At 35.2% G+C, this 19,392-nt stretch overlaps 1 protein-coding gene across 2 annotated transcripts in view; it reads left to right on the plus strand.

Annotated features, from left to right (window-relative positions):
- olfm1b (olfactomedin 1b) overlaps positions 1 to 15,950 on the plus strand; it is a 43,046-nt gene extending 27,096 nt beyond the window's left edge. The window contains exons 4-6 of one of the 2 annotated variants that reach the window (XM_083565180.1): positions 2,435 to 2,654; positions 7,674 to 7,780; positions 13,543 to 15,948. In XM_083565180.1, coding sequence (XP_083421306.1) covers positions 2,435 to 2,654; positions 7,674 to 7,780; positions 13,543 to 14,205 — 990 coding nt within the window. In that variant the 3' untranslated portion in view covers positions 14,206 to 15,948. Of the gene's footprint in view, positions 1 to 2,434; positions 2,655 to 7,673; positions 7,781 to 13,542 lie in introns of both variants that reach the window. The other variant, XM_083565179.1, reaches the window with a different exon arrangement.
- Positions 15,951 to 19,392: the final 3,442 nt, after the last annotated feature.

Raw genomic sequence — 19,392 nt, forward strand, 5'->3', positions numbered from 1 at the left:
TATATATATATAAAACCTTTTGGATTTGCATGGTTTTCTTAATAAATTTGTCATAAAATATGATCTGATTTTCATCCAAGTCAAGAGTATTAAAATATAATGTGCCTAAATAATAACACAAATAGAATACTGTTCTTTCATGTCTTTATTTAATAAACTCGTTTAATATCCAAAATGGTGCTTACTGTAGCTGTGGTACAAACCTGTACATCGTTCAGGAGGAATTTTAGCCCATTTGTCCTGGCAAAAATGCTTTATATCCATCATATTCTTTTGACATCTCGTGTGTATGACTCTCTTCAAGTCATTCTAAAGCATCTCTATAGGGTTGAGGTCTGGGCTCTGACTTGGCCACTGCAAATGATTAATAATGTTTTTTTTGTCCTGTTGCATCAACCAACTTCTACAGCAAAACAGGCCCAAATCACGATGCTTCCTCCACCATACTTTAGAGTTGGGATGATGTTTTCATGATGATATGCAGTGCCTTTTTAATGCTAGATTTAGTGCTGCGTGTTTTTTCAAAATAGTTCAATCTTAGGTTCATCAGTCTATAAAACATTGTGCCAATAATGCTGTGGAGTGTCAGTGTGCTCTTTCACAAACTTCAGACGTGCAGCAATGAAAGCAGCGGCTTCCTTCAAGTTGTCCTGCCATAGACACGCTGTGTCCGCAATATTTTACATACTGTAGACTCATGAACACACATATTAGCCAGTACCAATTATGCTTTTAAATCTTCAGCTGTCACTCTGGGTTTTAATTTTTTTTTTTTTACCTCATTAATAAATCTCCGTTGGGCTCTTGGGGTCATTTTGACTGAGCGCCCACTTATTGGTAAAGTAGTCACAGTCTAAAAGTGTCTCTATTTGAAGATTGTTTGCCAAACTGTAGACTGGTGATTTTCTAAAGTATTTGAAAACACTTTGTTAACCTTTCCAGCTTTTTGTAAAGCATCAATTCTTGATTGTAGATCCTCTGAAAGCTCTTTTTGGCAAGGCATGGCTCACATAAGCATATTCTTCTTGTGTGGAGCCAATTCAAAAAGTTTGAGTGTTTTTTAATAGGCAAAGTAGCTCTAGTCCACACCTCCTAACTCATTTTCTTAATGAGACTCCGTATGCTAAAACCTCAATCCAGATAGCAGATTTTTTGTGTTATTGTTTAGTCACATTATATTTCACAGCTCACATTTTATGACAAATTTATGCAGAAAACCATGAATTCCAAAAGGTACACACACACACACACAAGTATATATTAATTTATATACCTAAAATTAATACATTTCAAGTCTTTAATACTCTAATCAACATGGGCATGAACAAATATTGATGCTTTATGCAAATTTATGTTTATTATTAGTAAAACCAGACTCAACATAGAGCATGAAGACAAAATAACCTTGTAAATGTTTTAAAGTAAATATGGGTTTTTAAATTATATAAATCATCAGGACACCAAACGGAATTGACGAATTGACTTGATGCATCAGTAAAACAAAAATTGAAAAAAAAAAAAAAGATTTAAAAAAGATTTTTTTGTGTAAATGTGTGTTGCATTTTAATTTTGCCTCTTATATTTATTTATTTTATTTTTTAGAAAAATTGTCAAACAGAAATGTGTGCTGCATTAATCTCATGTTAATAGAATTAGTGCCATTAAAATGAACTTGTTAATTTTTATTTATAATTTTTTTAAAGGCATGATGTAAAAAACAGTATTTAATTAAAATTTGAACAGAAGGACATTGTGTGAGAGGAAAAAACAGAATCCCTTGTCAGTGTGATGTTTCACAGTTTTAACCAGAGGCAAACAGGCTTCCTACGCTGAGCCCTGTTTATTTCGGAGGCTACTTTCTCTGACACAGGCTGGAAACTTACATTCTACACATATCACCTCCTATTCTATTCTTTTTTTAGAAAACACACAATTATGTCTTCTTTTTATGGCTAAGATAAGTTTTCAGGCTATATTTCTTACAAGTCTGGCCAGGATTAATTTAATCATAGAGTTAAATATAGAATCCCCATGTACCTCTAATAAGGACTTCTCAGGTGGTGATTTTTCAAAGATACTACAGCAGTATCAGTACTGGACCCAAGTTTTTGCTCATTTAAACTACAGAATTTCTCTTTAAAGCATTTTTTTTTTATGACTATTTAGTTTGCTCTTTTGAAATACTGCACTAGGTTTGCATTTAGAATTTCTTTGTTCCAAATATTAATTTTAAACTGTTATTAAAATAATCTAGCATTTAAATGTGTTGGTGCAACCATCACTTAAAATCTATAACTCATATAATTCAATAATTTATAATCTCCAAAAACCTATACACTAAACTTGAGCTGACAGCTTTTCACCATTTTCGGCTTGGGCTAGGCACCAAAGCCTATGTATACAGGTTTAAAAATGATTTATGGGATTTTTTTAGGCCATGAAGGAGAAAATGGCAGAACTGAAGCCAATGATTCCTGTGTTGGAAGAGTACAAGGCGGATGCAAAGCTTGTTCTGCAGTTCAAGCAAGAAGTGCAGAACGTGACTGCCAATCTGGCATTGCTTCAGCAGGAGATGGGAGCTTATGACTATGATGAACTGCACTTGCATGTCACCAGCTTGGAGAAAAGACTACATGCCTGTATGCAGAAACTGGGTATGTACATATAATCTGTTTTTTGTTCAAACAAATGGCTGGTTCTATTCTTCTGTGGTCTAAAGTTGTTAAAGAGCCAGAAATGGCAAATGTTTTCAGTGCATTGTCAATGAAATGTTCAACCATAGCCTTTAGATTGTTCTAATTCAGACTGGCACTGGTCTCTTAAACACACACTTGGTGTTGGGTCACCACAAGTCACCAGAAAAGCTTTGTAAGCAGAAGTAAATTTCGGTACAGTTAGAGGGAAGAGATGCAAAACATTAAATTGTGTGTTGTTTATTTACAGTATTTACACAGTTTATTATCAACATTTGAGCAGTTAAAATTTTTTTAAGCAATACACTTATATACAGTATATATATATATACAGAGAGGAAAATAAGTATTTGAACACACTGCTATTTTGCAAGTTCTCCCACTTAGAAATCATGGAAGGGTCTGAAATTGTCATCGTAGGTGCATGTCCACTGTGAGAGACATAATCTAAAAAAAAAATCCAGAAATCAAAATGTATGATTTTTAAACTATTTATTTGTATGATACAGCTGCAAATAAGTATTTGAACACCTGTCTATCAGCTAGAATTCTGACCCTCAAAGACCTGTTAGTCTGCCTTTAAAATGTTCACCTCCACTACATTTATTATTCTAAATTAGATGCACCTGTTTGAGGTCGTTAGCTGCATAAAGACACCTGTCCACCCCATACAATCAGTAAGAATCCAACTACTAACATGGCCAAGACCAAAGAGCTGTCCAAAGACACTAGAGACAAAATTGTACACCTCCACAAGGCTGGAAAGGGCTACGGGGAAATTGCCAAGCAGCTTGTTGAAAAAAGGTCCACTGTTGGAGCAATCATTAGAAAATGGAAGAAGCTAAACATGACTGTCAATCTCCCTCGGACTGGGGCTCCATGCAAATCAGCCCAGAACTACACGGGAGGAGCTGGTCAATGACCTGAAAAGAGCTGGGACCACCGTTTCCAAGGTTACTGTTGGTAATACACTAAGACGTCATGGTTTGAAATCATGCATGGCACGGAAGGTTCCCCTGCTTAAACCAGCACATGTCCAGGCATGTCTTAAGTTTGCCAATGACCATTTGGATGATCCAGATGAGTCATGGGAGAAAGTCATGTGGTCATATGAGACCAAAATAGAACTTTTGGGTCATAATTCCACTAAACGTGTTTGGAGGAAGAAGAATGATGAGTACCATCCCAAGAACACCATCCCTACTGTGAAGCATGGGGGTAGTAGCATCATGCTTTGGGGGTGTTTTTCTGCACATGGGACAGGGCGACTGCACTGTATTAAGAAGAGGATGACCGGGGCCATGTATTGCGAGATTTTGGGGAACAAACTCCTTCCCTCAGTTAGAGCATTGAAGATGGGTCGAGGCTGGGTCTTCCAACATGACAATGACCCGACGCACACAGCCAGGATAACCAAGGAGTGGCTCTGTAAGAAGCATATCAAGGTTCTGGCGTGGCCTAGCCAGTCTCCAGACCTAAACCCAATAGAGAATCTTTGGAGGGAGCTCAAACTCCGTGTTTCTCAGAGACAGGCCAGAAACCTGACTGATCTAGAGAAGATCTGTGTGGAGGAGTGGGCTAAAATCCCTCCTGCAGTGTGTGCAAACCTGGTGAAAAACTACAGGAAACATTTAACCTCTGTAATTGCAAACAAAGGCTACTGTACCAAATATTAACATTGACTTTCTCAGGTGTTCAAATACTTATTTGCAGCTGTATCATACAAATAAATAGTTAAAAAATCATACATTGTGATTTCTGGATTTTTTTTTTTAGATTATGTCTCTCACAGTGGACATGCACCTACGATGACAATTTCAGACCCTTACATGATTTCTAAGTGGGAGAACTTGCAAAATAGCAGTGTGTTCAAATACTTATTTTCCTCACTGTATATATATATATATATATATATATATATATATATATATATATATATATATATATATATATATATATATATATAATATATGAAACACACACACACTGAATTTCCAAAAGTATTGGGTCACCTGACCTTTCCTGCTATATGTGGTTCTTTTCCAAACTGTTTCCACAAAGCTGGAGGCACTCAATTGTACAGGACGTCTTCAGATGCGCTATAATAACATTTTGCATTTACATGAACCCCAAACCTGTTCCAGCATAGTGCACAAATTGAGCTCTATAAAGATCTGGTTTACATGCTTTGGAGAGGAAGATCTTGAGTGGCCTGCTACAGAGCTCTGATCTCATCCCTACTGAATACCTTTGGGATGAATTGGAAAACTGACTGCACATCAGTACCTGCCTTTCATAATACCCTTGTGGCTGATAAACACAAATATCCATAAGCACACTCCAAAATCTAGTGGAACATCTTCTCAGAAGTGTGGAGGGAATTATAAGAGCAAATTGGGACATGCGTATTGCAGAATATTGTCCACTAATTAGATTGGGCATGCTGCATTCCAAGTGTGTTGATATTTAATACTGTATTTAGTTAAAGCACATGCCACATTTGAAATGTAACTTTTAAATACATAAAACCCCAATTAGCAATAATCTTGAATGAAATCACTTTTAATGGGTTGTCAGTAAGTCTGTGTTGCTTGGCATTTTTGGGAATGATAAACAAATATTTGGCCATGTTGTGTCTGCAGTGTTAGTTGGTAATAATTGCTTAAATATTGAAACATTATATAAAACCCATATCACAGTTGCACAATACTGTTGTATGAATATAGTGTTGAATATGGACTTGCTCTGTTATAACAGCCTAGGCTTTTCTGGGAAAGCTTTTTATTAGATTGAGGATTTTTGCTGTGGGGGTTCCGCCATAAGAGCTATTAGAGAAGTAGCGCAATGATTTAAGCAAAAAAGACCTACAGTACAATGCTGTTGTTGCTCCAGTTCATCTCAAAATGTTCTCTGGGGCAGGGATTATGGATTATTTGGGATTATTATGTATAACTATGGACAATGAACTGTCCTTCTTCTCGCTTGACTTTAATGTGGCTCGTTCCTGTCGATTTCTTCTCTACATCATCCGAAGGATTCGACCATTTCTGTCACACACAGGCTGCCCAGGTGCTTGTTCAGTCTCTTGTCATTTCAAGACAGGACTACTGCAACTCTCTGCTGGCAGGTCTTTCTCTGAACTCTATTCGTCCACTGCTAATGATCCAAAATGCAGCTGCACGACTTGTGTTCAATCTGCCCAAGTTCTCCCACACCACCCCACTGCTGCACTCACTTCACTGGCACAGTAGCTGCACGTATCAGATTCAAAACACTGATGCTTGCCTACAAGGCCAAAAATGGACCAGCACCATCTTACCCCAGAGACCTCATCACATCTCGCACTACACCACGCTGTCTGAGATCCTCCAGCACTGCTCGACTGGTACCACCTTCTCTCAGAATGAGAGGTAATTATACTTTAAGGCTCTTCTCTGTTCTGGCATCGAGGTGGTGGAATGAACTTCCCCTAGATGTCCGTACAGCTGCTAGGGCATGTCCCTAGCTATCTTCAAGCGACGGTTGAAGACCTTACTCTTCCTGAAACACTTAAATTAACACTTTACAAGTTTGCTTTGTAGAATTCCAGAGTTATATTTATATTAAGTGTGTAATCTTTCGTACCAGTGTAGATTTATTCATTGCTAGAGACTCAAAACACTTTTGTACGTCGCTCTGGATAAGGGCGTCTGCTAAATGCCGTAAATGTAAATGGATTAGGGCTCTGTGTAGGCCCTTTGGGTTCTTCTATGACAACATTGGCAATTTTGTTAAACTACTGCATACAAATACATTATAGGCAATCATGCACCTCTAACTTTGTGGTAAAAGTTTGGGGAAGGCACACATATGTATATATAAATATATATAAAATGTGGTTTTTTTAGTCTAGTAAGTCTGCAGAGTCACACAAATTAAGTTTGCTGTTTGCGGACTTGATGATGCAAGATGTAAGTATGAAGAAGCCCGTAAAGATGTTCAGAAACAAAACAGAGAAAGGTTTTGAAAGTGATAAAACAGTAGCTTATTTTGAGGACATGTAAAGATAGTAAACAATATCACCACTATGGCTCAGAAATAATATTAGAGCAGATCTGGTATGTTACTGCACTAGCAGCTGAGACCTGAATTTGTTGTAGTTCAGTTTTGCAGGTAGACGAATAAAAAGAGCATTACTGTAATTTGATTAGAGTAAATAAAAGTTTTTGATTTCTGGGAAAGTGTGAAGATTTCACTGCCCAGGAAATGGTTGCGTTTGTGAGATGAAATGTAATGTAAGGCTCAAGTGAAAGTGTATAGTCAAGTATATTCCTGAACAGATTTAACCCACACCACCAACGTAAATAGAAAAATCAGACTACATCAAACTTTCCCAAATGTTTTTTGTAGCCAGGGACCCCTTTAATTCTAAAATAAATGTGACCAGTCGAACAGATGATACTATAATACATATTAACATTTTCATTGTAACTAACTACAAACATTACAGGCCCAGAGTCATGATTCACAGATCCCATGCCACTGACTTCCGGACAACCCGAAACATAATGATATATGAATTTTATTTCGTTCAATGCTGCTTAATGCTGTTTCTACAAAAAAAAAAAAAAAAAAACATTGTTTATTGCGACAAAGAGTTTAATATTTACTTCACCATGCTTTTGTCTTATCTATATAATGCTTTGCATACATCAAATGGTAAATTTTGTGATGAGGTCACAGGTAATGTATTCTTCCGATAACTCTTTTATGCAGATGTTTGTGCTGGCAGTGCTAAACATTTTTCAGAATCTCAATTCACTGCTTAGAGAAGTCTATTGTTGTTGAGATTTTCCACATCAAAATATTTTATACTATATGCATAAATGTATATGCTTTCTGTATTTTAGCAAATTTAGGCTTACATTATAAAAATACAGTTGTTTAAATATATCATCTACAAAGGTTTGGTATTTGTTATTATGTGTGTGCATCTTGCAGCATGCGGAAAGCTGACCGGCATCAGTGATTCTGTCACTATTAAAACATCTGGGTCTCGCTTCGGATCCTGGATGACAGACCCACTGGCTCCAGAGGGAGATAATCGAGTGAGTATATGCTCATACTGCAATCTCACAATAAAATCATTAAATCACTGTATTCAAAATTAGGCATAACTGTGGCCTTGCACACTAGTCAGACAGATATGGTTGTGTGGTGGAATGTATGTACAAAATTACAAAAGAAAATCAGCTTATGAAAGGAACAGCTTTCATGTATATTTTAGCCTGTGAATAGATGTAATTGAGGGCAAGATTAAATATGTGAACTATTAATTACTACTAATTAATTCATCATAATATGGCTGTAATATCCAAGGAAAGATGAGGAGACCGTGGGGACTGATTTTTTTGGTGGATAAAATTAAACTAATGAAGCTGCAACTGTTCACTGTGCAAAAACATTGTGCTGCTTCTAGTGTTATTTTTTTTTAGGTTGTTGAATGATGTAGATTGTAATAATTTTAAAATAAATACAAATCTTCAGTAATTATTCTAGACTTAATGCTATCTGTTTCTGGGTGTTTCATAATTACTCTTTATTTTGCTTGGTTTCATACCATTAATAGCTAGCTTCTCTCAGCAAAGCACACCTTTTGGCAGTGGCTTAGCATATGGCAGTTGTCTGAGTATAGCCTTAGATTCCTGTGTGGCTCTGTATCTGACAATTTGCTACTGCCATAGCTGTTAAACATGTTTAACACGTTGTATGTTATGAACATCCAACATACTCTCTTCTATTACATTATGGCTAGTCATGGCTAGACAACATTGCTTGTTCCCATGGTCACTATATGATGTACTAATATACCAATGCTAATACATTATAGACTAATAGAATTTGCTTGCAAATCACGACAACTGTAGGACATGACAAAACAATAGAATTTTATAAAAAATTATGATATGGGGCTTGAAATCAGCTTTACCGAGATATTTAGAACGTGACTGGAAAACTAGAATACATTTTTTATATGAGCTAACATTTAGCACTCCCCTAAGGATGACCCCAGGGGGAAAAAAAACTTTTGGGCAACCTGAAGTCTGTAGATATTTTCAAAATTTTTTTTTATAGTTGGTTCAGAAAAATCTTATTCATGCAGAGAGTAATATGGCATACAGATCATTTTGCTTTAAAAACCTTAATTTGTCAGTAAAAATGGTCCATCATGCGCACAGGCTTGTAGTAATAACATTAACAGAACAAGAAATATAGCAGTGCACTGAAGCTAATTTATATAAATTTATAAACCGAAATACATGAATATCAATTGAGGGAAGGTAACTATGTGCAGTCTTAAAAAGAACATTAATTCACCTGGCTCCAATGCTACATATAGAAGAAAAGATACATTTTCGTTATTATTGCTGAAACATCTTAAAGTCCACTGTGGTGAGACAGAGTTTCATCACCAATTAAATTAATAAATCTGCTTGATCTGGCCAAACAGTAAAACCTTATAGGTTAAATTCTTTGCAATTAGGTTGAAAATTATTTGAATTGCAAATTAGTCATATCATTTTTCCCTATGCTATAGTCTGACATGTGTGTCTTCTTTTCAAAAGAATTGTAGTTATTAAAAACTCTATTGTTGGTGTTACAGGACATGCATTTGCTCATTTATGCCTGAGCTTTGTGACAGCTTTATGATTGATTTTTTTTACCACTGTTTGACATTAACCTGGGGATCCTGCATAGAGCAGTCAGTAGGTGCTTCTAGGTACCGTTTATGGGAGTAGTTACAATCGAGTAAAATGCACACTGATTTCAGACATATTGCTCTGATGAGAAGATCCACTTTATACTGCTGCTCCACACATATCCACAGTGCATTCCCTTCTTCAGTCTCTAGATTTTAATGGTATTGAAAAGTTGGGGTCTGAATTGAAGAAGGCAATCTATTCCTGCAACCCTGAGAATCTTAGCCCAAATCAATTTCAATTTATGTCTAGAACATTTAGAAGATTTTAAAGAAGCTGAAGCTGACCAAAGTGCTGTACAGCTGAGAGGAATTAAGAAAACATTACAGGGTAACAAGACAGGGTAACATAAAAGATAAAGACTAAAATATAATAAAATAGACAAAGTATAAATCACTATTAAAATTACTAAGTAAACACATGGATAGTCATATGCCAAGGAGAAAATAATGTAATTTGTTAATTTGTTTAGTTGTAGATATTACTCTAAAATGTAGTGTATTCCATAGTGTTTGAAGAATACTCTGCTATTATTGTTTATTAATCTTGAAAGTGGGCCATTTAGCAGTAATTTATTAGTAGATCGAAGTGCCCCATCTGATATATAAGGGCTAATCATATCACTGATGTACTGTGAAGCCAGACCAGCCTTAAAACACTGTCAAATTTTAAAATTGATTTTGTACTTGACCAGAAGCCAGTGTTATGGATGCCAAGACTGGAGAAATACTGTCTCTTATTCAAGCTATGTTATAATAAAAACTTAAAATACTGTATTTAAACATAAGGGAAGATTTAAATATGCTAATATGTCTCAGGTGAGAAAAAAATGTATTCGTTTGTTTGAGATTTTAAAAAAAAATTACCACAAGGTTTTTGTGCAGAAAAAATCATTTAAGTTGTAACAAAAAATGTGAGCGCTCTCAGGACCAAAAATGACTACATGTTTAGCTTGTGGAAGTTTATTGTTAGCCATCACATTAATCTGTAATGCAATAAAATATTTAAAAAGGATAGCCTTAGGTTTTTCCAAGGTAAGTACAAGTGCAGACCAGTAATATGAAATTCTGTATTTCTAGATTTAACCCAGTGGGAGTAAACATAAAGAGAACAAAACAGGGCCCAAAATGTAACCATAGGCAAGGCTCCCGGCTAAAGATGATGTACACTGATGTACATGATAATGAAAAGACAGTCTCTTTGAATTCTATAGTTTTATATATCAGCACATAAAAATCATACAAAATAAATCATAAAATCATAAAAATCATCTGCTCTTATCAGGTCTTAGGGGTTTTGGTAAATTAAACCTCAGATGAACAACACTATGTCATTATTTTTTCTTTCAAAATTCAAGCTAGAATGAAAAAGCCATGTGTGGAAAAATGTAGTACACCTTATGATACTTAGCTTGTAAAAAAATATCTTTAGCAGCAATAACCTGAACTAATCATGTGCTGTATATTGCAATGTAATGCTGGCTTACTCTTTTTTACAACTTTGCTTTGGTTTATTACTTTTTGCTGGCAATTCTTTATGCATAACTCTCTGAAGGTCCTGTCACAGTATTTCATTCTGGTTGAGGTCTGGACATTGGGCCATTGCAACACCTTGATTCTTCCTTAGCCATTTTGATTATGACCATTGTACATTCCTGAACATTCTTCTGTTTATTTTTCTGGTCCCTATTTCTATCAGGTTTTTGATTCTTTAGATTTTTTTGTGTGCACAAACTTGTGTGTGCACATATTACAATTTGGGATTTAGATTTTCGTATTTGTGATTGTTTGTTTTCAATAAATTCCTTCCTGCATTTGCATTCCTTCCTGCATCTATCTCTGCTTACCTGACTTGACAGTGTCAGGATTACAATTCTGCCACATGTTTCAGGTTCATGGATAAATAGCACTTGTATATTGACTCACCTTGTACTGCACTTAATGAGTCAGGGAAGAGAAGTATTGGATGAATTCAAGAGGCTCATAAAATTGTAAAAGATCTAGGGTTTTAACTTTGTCAAAAAGAAAATGTAAGGGTCTCTTCAAGGTATGGAGTCTCCAGTGAGTTGAATACTGCATTAATAGTCCTAAAAAGGGTCTTGGGGCACTGGGAAAATTCAAAGATCTACTCTAAAAAATAATTGCCTTTTTTTTTTTGTTGCTTTAATTGAGTGCTGATGCAATGTTATAGTATCTTTTAATTCTTCATATGAGATTTGCATTTTATTGCTCTGCACTTTTACCTAAGAGTATCCTTAGAGATATTTCCTTAGAGAACTAGGGCTTAGTTTTTAATTTGTGCTTTTCTTATTCTTGGTGGAGCTATGGAGTCGAAGATATCTGAACAAGTTGAATTAATTATGCTATATAGCCCCTACAGATTGTTGCTTTTTAATTGTGTTTGGAACATCCAGCAACAAAATATAAATCAAGACAGTTTTGCAGATCCTAACCAAGCCTGCATAGTAGCACTCATAAGTGCTTTCTCATAGATACACTCTTGTAGAAAAACAGTCAGCTTTGCAAAAGTAATGCTGGGATGGCATTTTATAAAACAAAAGCAAGCATAGAGCATATATGCTAACCAAATTTTAAGGCAAATCATTAAACTAGTGTATAGGCAAACATAAAAACTTGCACACAAGCAGCATATTTTATATTTGCACTAGTATTCCTGTTGTCATTATCTTTCCCTTTCTTTCTCCCACAGTCTATTGTGGGTAATAGAGAATGACTTGATGAAGCTGTACAACCCCAAATCCAAAAAAGTTGGGGAATATGTAAAATGTAAATAAAATGGAATGCAGCGATTGCAAATCTCATAATCCCATATGTTATTCACAATAGAATGAGGAAATTTGCCATTTTACAGGAAAAATAAGGTAATGTTAGCCACAACCCGTCTAAAAAAAAAGTTAAATCAGGGACAAGTTTACCACTGTGTATCATCTCCTCTGTCTGAAACATTTGTTGCTCTAAAACCTGTATATACCTTTCAACATTGATAATGCCTTTTCAGATGTCCAAGCTGCCCAGTCCATAGGCATTAATGCACCTCCATATCACCAGAGATGCAGGCTTTTAAACTGAGTGCTAATGATAAGCAGGATGGTGCCTTTGCTCTTAAGTCCAGACACAAAAATAATTTCTAATTTCAATTAATTTGAGTATAGAACAGTTTTCCACTATGCCTCAGCTCATTTTAAGCTATGGCCCAGAGAACACAGCATTATTTTTGGATTTTTTATGATCACATATGGCTTCGTCTTTAAATGATAGAGCTTTAAACTGCATTAAATAATAACTATTTCCACATACAATGATTTCTGTAGATGTTTCTAAACCCATGCAGTGATTTCCATTACAGAAGCATACTTATTTTTGTTGCAGTCCTACCTGAGAGTCAGAAGATCACAGGCATCCACTATTGACTTTTTCCCTTATCCTTTGCACATAGCAATTTCTTCAGATTCTTGGAATCTTTTCACCATATTATCTACTCTAGCTGATGAGATATTTAAAGTCTTTGCAATCAGATGTCGAGGAATATTATTCTGAAATTGTAGTTTGGTAAACTTCTGAGGGACTCCAACTCTTTTAGACTTTATTTATACCCAATCATGTTACTTCAGCTGAAAAATGTTCCTTCAACTGTTTCAATTTCGCAACACTTTCTTTTCCAGAATTTCATTGCACAGTTCCAAATTTTCTTAGATCTGTTGCAGCCATTAAAATGAAAAATTCTTATTTTTTCTATAAACTGTTGTGTTTCCTCAGTTTAAACTTTTGATATGCTTTCTGTGTTCTATTGTGAATAAAATTAGTTTATTGCATTCTGTGTTTTTTGTTTTGTTTTTGTTTTTTGAATTTGGTTTTTAAATTGGTGTTGTACTTTGTATGTACATTCTCTCTATTTCTCAGATTTCTTCCCCCTTGCGATTTGCTTGTAGGATTTTGGTGGGATTTATTTACACAAGGCAGGGTGATTCAGATCCAAACTTATTTCGAATGATCATTTTAGGTTCCAAGACTAAGTACATTTTTATCCCTGTTGTTGTTTAAGAATTTAATATCGTTAGTTTATGCCATGTGTTATGTTTTTATCTGCAGGTATATTATATGGACGGGTACCACAACAATCGATTTGTGCGAGAGTATCATTCAATGTCAGACTTTATGAAGTCAGACAACTTCACATCCCACCGCCTGCCACACCCTTGGTCTGGAACAGGCCAAGTGGTTTATAATGGCTCAATTTATTTCAGCAAGTTCCAGAGTCATGTTATCATCAAGTTTGACTTGAGGACCTCCACCATCAGCAAGACCCAGAGGCTGGACAGCGCTGGGTACAACAATATGTACCACTATGCATGGGGTGGCCACTCTGACATTGACCTAATGGTGGATGAACGTGGGCTTTGGGCCGTTTATGCCACAAATCAAAATGCAGGCAACATTGTCATCAGCAAACTCAATCCTGTCACCCTACAGATCATTAAGTCATGGACAACCAATCATCCCAAACGCAGTGCAGGTGAATCCTTTATGATCTGTGGCACACTCTATGTAACCAATGGGTATGCTGGAGGAACAAAGGTCTACTATGCTTACCACACCAACTCCTCTTCCTATGAGTACATTGATGTCCCATTTCAGAATAAATACTCTCACATCTCGATGTTGGATTACAACCCAAGGGATCGTGCACTCTACGCCTGGAGCAATGGGCACCAGGTGCTCTATAATGTTACCCTCTTCCACCTCATTCACTGAATCATATTTTAAGCAGTCATTAACCATGTTATGCTGGTCAAAAACAAGCTACGAAAAGACAATGGATGAGATACCTGGATGGGGCACAATGCACTCACGTTTGCACACACATTTACAAAGACAATTTAACATAGCCAAGCCCTGCACCCAGCATGTTTCAGGAGGTGTAAGTAGAAAGAAGAACACAACATGGACATCGAGCAAACACATAAAACACCGTATGGTCAGTAACTTTCAAAATATGTTGGAGAATTGAGGTGCCACCTGCTTTACCACCTTGCCACCTATTTATGTATAGTTCTCTCTCTATTCCTGTTTCTGTTTCTGTCTCTGATCGATCTATCTATCTATCTATCTATCTATCTATCTATCTATCTATCTATCTATCTATCTATCTATCTATCTATCTATCTATCTATCTATCTATCTATCTATCTATCTTTTAGCTTACCTTTTAGCTAATAATTATTTGATTATTGACAACATACCTGTGCAACAGCAAAGATAAGATAATTAAAGTACTCAACAAAATGAGCTAATTAGTTATAAGCTAATAAGGGCATTGACTGTTGGTAAAGTTATAATCTTTTGACATTTTACTTGAACCTGCCATTCCTAAAGCCCCATCAGTGTATGTAAAACAATGTGGCCTTTTGGACCAAAGACTGCTATAAGGCAAAGAAAGAATGACACCCTTCAAAGATGTGCTAACATACTGACTAACATATCAAAGCTGACATCCACTCAGCATTAATGTTTTTACATGCAGTGTAACTGATGCTCTATAAGAGGTAATATGGAACATTTTTGTGATTGTGACTAGTAGTGAGATGTGTTTTGCATGAAGATTTAGCAACACAGGCATTATGGTCGGAATGTTTATAACTTTATGATCTTCACATTAATCGGTATGTGTACGTGTCAGGGGCCGTGTACAGGTGCTACTTTTTAGAAACACGTGTTCATATATAGTGTTTATGTCTGTTAGTAATGCCTATGTGTTTTATTATTATTATTTATTCTTTGTCATTTTCAGTAATTGCTTTATTCTGGTTAGTGTTGATGTGAATGTAGAGTACATCCTGGGAATACAGCCTGGATGGGATAGCTCTTTTATATTGCAATAGTAATATAATAATAAATTATTTGTATTTCATTATACATTACTTTTAGCATGCTACTTATGAAATGTATCTAATCAATATTGTTTATCAGTTTTTGTCTTACCTATCAATGGATTCAGGAAAGGTGCCAGTGCTTCTACTGTTTGCCCAATAACACATCTGGTCAGCTAGATAACAAGAATAATTAAAGATTTGCTATTATTTTCTGATCAGAAAGTAGCTATGACAGGTGAAAGGTGACATTAGTTTTTAATTACTAAGCGATCTTTAGCATGTTACAAACTCAAATCCAAAAATAAACTTGACTGTGAGCTATCAGACCGGTAAGCCACAGTTGTGTCTTTTCAGGTAAAGCTACAATTGATCAAATGTTTTATCTGGTATAGCCTCCTGTCCTCTACATCTGCCTCTTTCAAATTAACCACCTGCATGTCTTCCCTCACCACATTCATAAACCTCTTTTGCCTTCCTGGAATAGAGACAGTTGATAGGCAGAAATAGGATTTCTTTTGGCTCACTATTATTACTATATTTAAAGTTACAATGTAATATAGTGTATGAATAATACAGTATCCCACAAAAGTGAATACACCCCTCACATTTCAGCAACCATTTTAGTAGATCTCCTCAAGGGACAATGCTATAAAAATTAAACTTGCATATATTTTAGAGTAGTTAATGTGCGGATTTGCCATCCTCTGAAAATAAAAAAATGTACAGCCATTAATGTCAAAATAGCTGGCAACAAACGTGAGTACACCCTAAGTGAACATGTCAAAACTGTGCCCAAAGTTTCAATATTTTGTGTGCACTACCTTAATCCTCCTGGGCATGGAATTCACCAGAGCTGTACAGGTTGTTGTTGAGATGTTTGACAGTATGAGAGAATTGCACTCAAAAACCTAATTCTAACTGCTCTAATACAAGATACACAAATTTGTATAGTCCTGTCAAGCAGACAAAAACATGAACATGATTATCTATATGGATTTGCATGGTTAAGCGACGTACAGATTTATCACTTAGGGTTTACTCACTTTTGTTGCCAGCTATTTTCATAGGACAGTAAATCTATACTGCTATACAAGTTGCACATTGACTACTCTAAAATATATCCAAGTTTCATTTCTATACTATTGTCCCTTGGTTGCTGAAATGTGAGGGGTGTACTCACTTTTGTGAGATACTGTATATTATTATAATAAATCTTCTGTCAACTGAGCCAGACCAGCCTGTCCTCAGAGTTAATGGGATCATATCTTTCATCATTAAATAATTATTTTATAAGTCAATCAGAATAAAATAAGTATACTAAATGCTTTAAAATAATTATACAAAAGCAAACAATATCCATGCTAAGAATAAAAAAATATATATCATATTTACCTTATATAGTCTTATTATGCATAAATGTAGACATTTAACAGAATGTTTGAGTAATAATTTTGTGTGAATGTGAATACAATATGCTTTTCAGTGTTTAGCATCTTGGTCAATTACACTTAAATTCATTTAACTACAGGTAAGAAGAAAATCATTGTGATTTTGTTTCTGGTTCTGTTTTCCATAATTGCCTTTTTATTTGCAGCGACCACTACTTCAAAACCTCCTCTAACTTCAGTGAAATTCATTTTTCTTTTATTTTCACTCCAATTATGCCAGCTTTATTTATTTTTTATTTTTGGATTTTGGTATCCAAATGCTTTTTTTTTTTATTAGCTGAATATTGCAACATATAAAATATCCCAATAAATGATTGTGCATCGTATGCATTTATAAACAAGGGACAAGTATTCAGTAGGAGTCTAAGAAAATTACATCAAACAAAGAACCTGAAGGTTCTTTACCCTTTTATAAGGCAGACAGTATTTTCATATATTTCTTTAAGCAAAATATACTGTAGGGTCAAAACATTGGTGCTTGATTATCCCAAACTGGAACCATCAGAATCAACTAAAGTGTTTCTTACTGTGAAATAACTGTAAAACTGTAAAATAAAACAAACAAAGAGAAAAACAAACAAACAATTAAATAAAATGTCGTAAATGGCCAAAAGTGCTAAGTAATATGATGTAATGATAATCCATACAATCCCATTTTTTTTACCTTCCTCCTCCTTCTCCTGTTTTTTCTCTTCTTCTTTATCTTCCTATTTATTTATTTTTTTTATGATTATTTTATAATGAAATTATGATCAAATTACATTAATAAGGATGTTCGGCCACACATTGATTTTAGGGACCAAAAGACAAAGTTACTACAAACAGATGTTTTATTTTGACTCTTTTACATTCTTTTACATTCTTTTTTACATTCTTTTTTACATTCTTTTACATTTTGACTCTTTTACATTCCACAATGCATTACAAAGAAATAAGTGTGTATATTGTTTGGATAACCAAACTCTTTTAAAAATTAAATGTACTTTGATTATATTATTTATTTTGTCCAATGATATAAAACCATACCTTTTATTTATTTTAAATTCCACTGTTATTGTTGTTGTCGTTGTTGTTGATTCAAAGTGTCTAATGTTGCTATGGGTACTACTTGTTCTAGGAAGTAAACTTATACTTTTGGACCTTACTGCATTCTTTCCTAAATGGTAGTTTTTTTGTTTTGTTTTACACTTGTAGAATGATGTAATGTCTGCTTTTATTCTCTCTTTGTGCTTGGCTGGATGCTGATGGTCGATGTGATATAATTGCTTGTGTCAAGTTCAGACTGTCTGTATTTGCCTGTTACACAAATTCGTCTTAATAAAAGGAATGATTCCCAGGTTCCTGTAAGTGCCTAATATATATATTTTTGTGTGTTATGAAAAGCTTACTAACTAAGCCTACTAATGTGTTATGAAAAGCCTACTAACAGATTACAAATGAACGGGTTTACATTTACATTTGCTGCATTTAGCAGATGCCCTTGTCCAGAGCGACGTACAAAAGTGCTTTGAGTCTCTATCAATGAATAAATCTACACTGGTATGCTAGATTACAAATTTCAGATCAAGAATCTTTTTTTTTTTTAAACAAAGCTTAGAAAGTATTAGTTTACGTGTTTCAGAAAAAGGTATGTCTTCACCCATCACTTGAAGATAACCAGGGCCTCTGCTGTTTGGACATCCAGGGGAAGTTAATTCCACCACCTCAATGCCAGAACAGAATAGAGCCTTGACGTATACTTACCTCTTACCCTGAGAGAAGGTGGTACAATTCGAGCAGCACTACAGGATCTCAGGCACCTACAATTCCAAAGAAGTTGTGATGCTGGGTAAGATATAAATAAAAACAGAATGCAATGATTTGCAAATGCACCAACAGAACATGAAAAACATATAAAATGTTTCATTTGTGGTAATTGATAGTTTAAAAAAAAAAAAAAAAAACAGAGCACTAATAGCAAGTCAGATGGTCCCTCACCTTCTTAGTCCAGAAACTTGAAAATCTTTATTTCCAAAAGGATATTTTTCCACTTTTCCTTTGCTTTGGCCCAGAGAAGATGGTGACGTTATTGGCTCATGTTTACATATAGTTTCTTCTTCGTATGACAGAGCTTTAGCCTGCATTTGTGGATGACCTAAAATACTCTTTTTGAACATGTGGGGTGAGCATGTATTAGTGCTCAGGCTAATGATAGTGGGAATCTGCTAACCCAAACTGATTGTGATCTCCCTGTGAGGAAGTCAGCTAGCCACTACACAGGGCAAAGTGATTATCAATCAGCTGATAGGGAATGATGGTTTTCAACTGAAGTCTTTGAACAACATTTTAAGATAAGCATTCTTCTTGTTACGGTAGGTCTGTGCTAGGGACAATAGTATCAGAGATTATATTCTCTATGGAGCGTTTAGGGCTGTATGCAAACTCGTGAGGGGTGACTCATGACCATGCCAATTAAGCATTTAATGATTACTAGTGTAAGTGTTACTAAGACCTAAGGTTTCACACTGCTGACTTCTTTGGCACCTATAAGATTGAGGTAGATTTAGATACAGTTAAATTACTGTTGGCTCAGGTAAATGTTAATGTTATTTTAGAAAGTCAGCCAACAAATCTGTGCAGTC

The sequence above is a fragment of the Silurus aristotelis genome (assembly GCF_946808225.1).
Source record: "Silurus aristotelis genome assembly, chromosome: 16".
Classification (NCBI taxonomy): Eukaryota; Metazoa; Chordata; class Actinopteri; order Siluriformes; family Siluridae; genus Silurus; species Silurus aristotelis.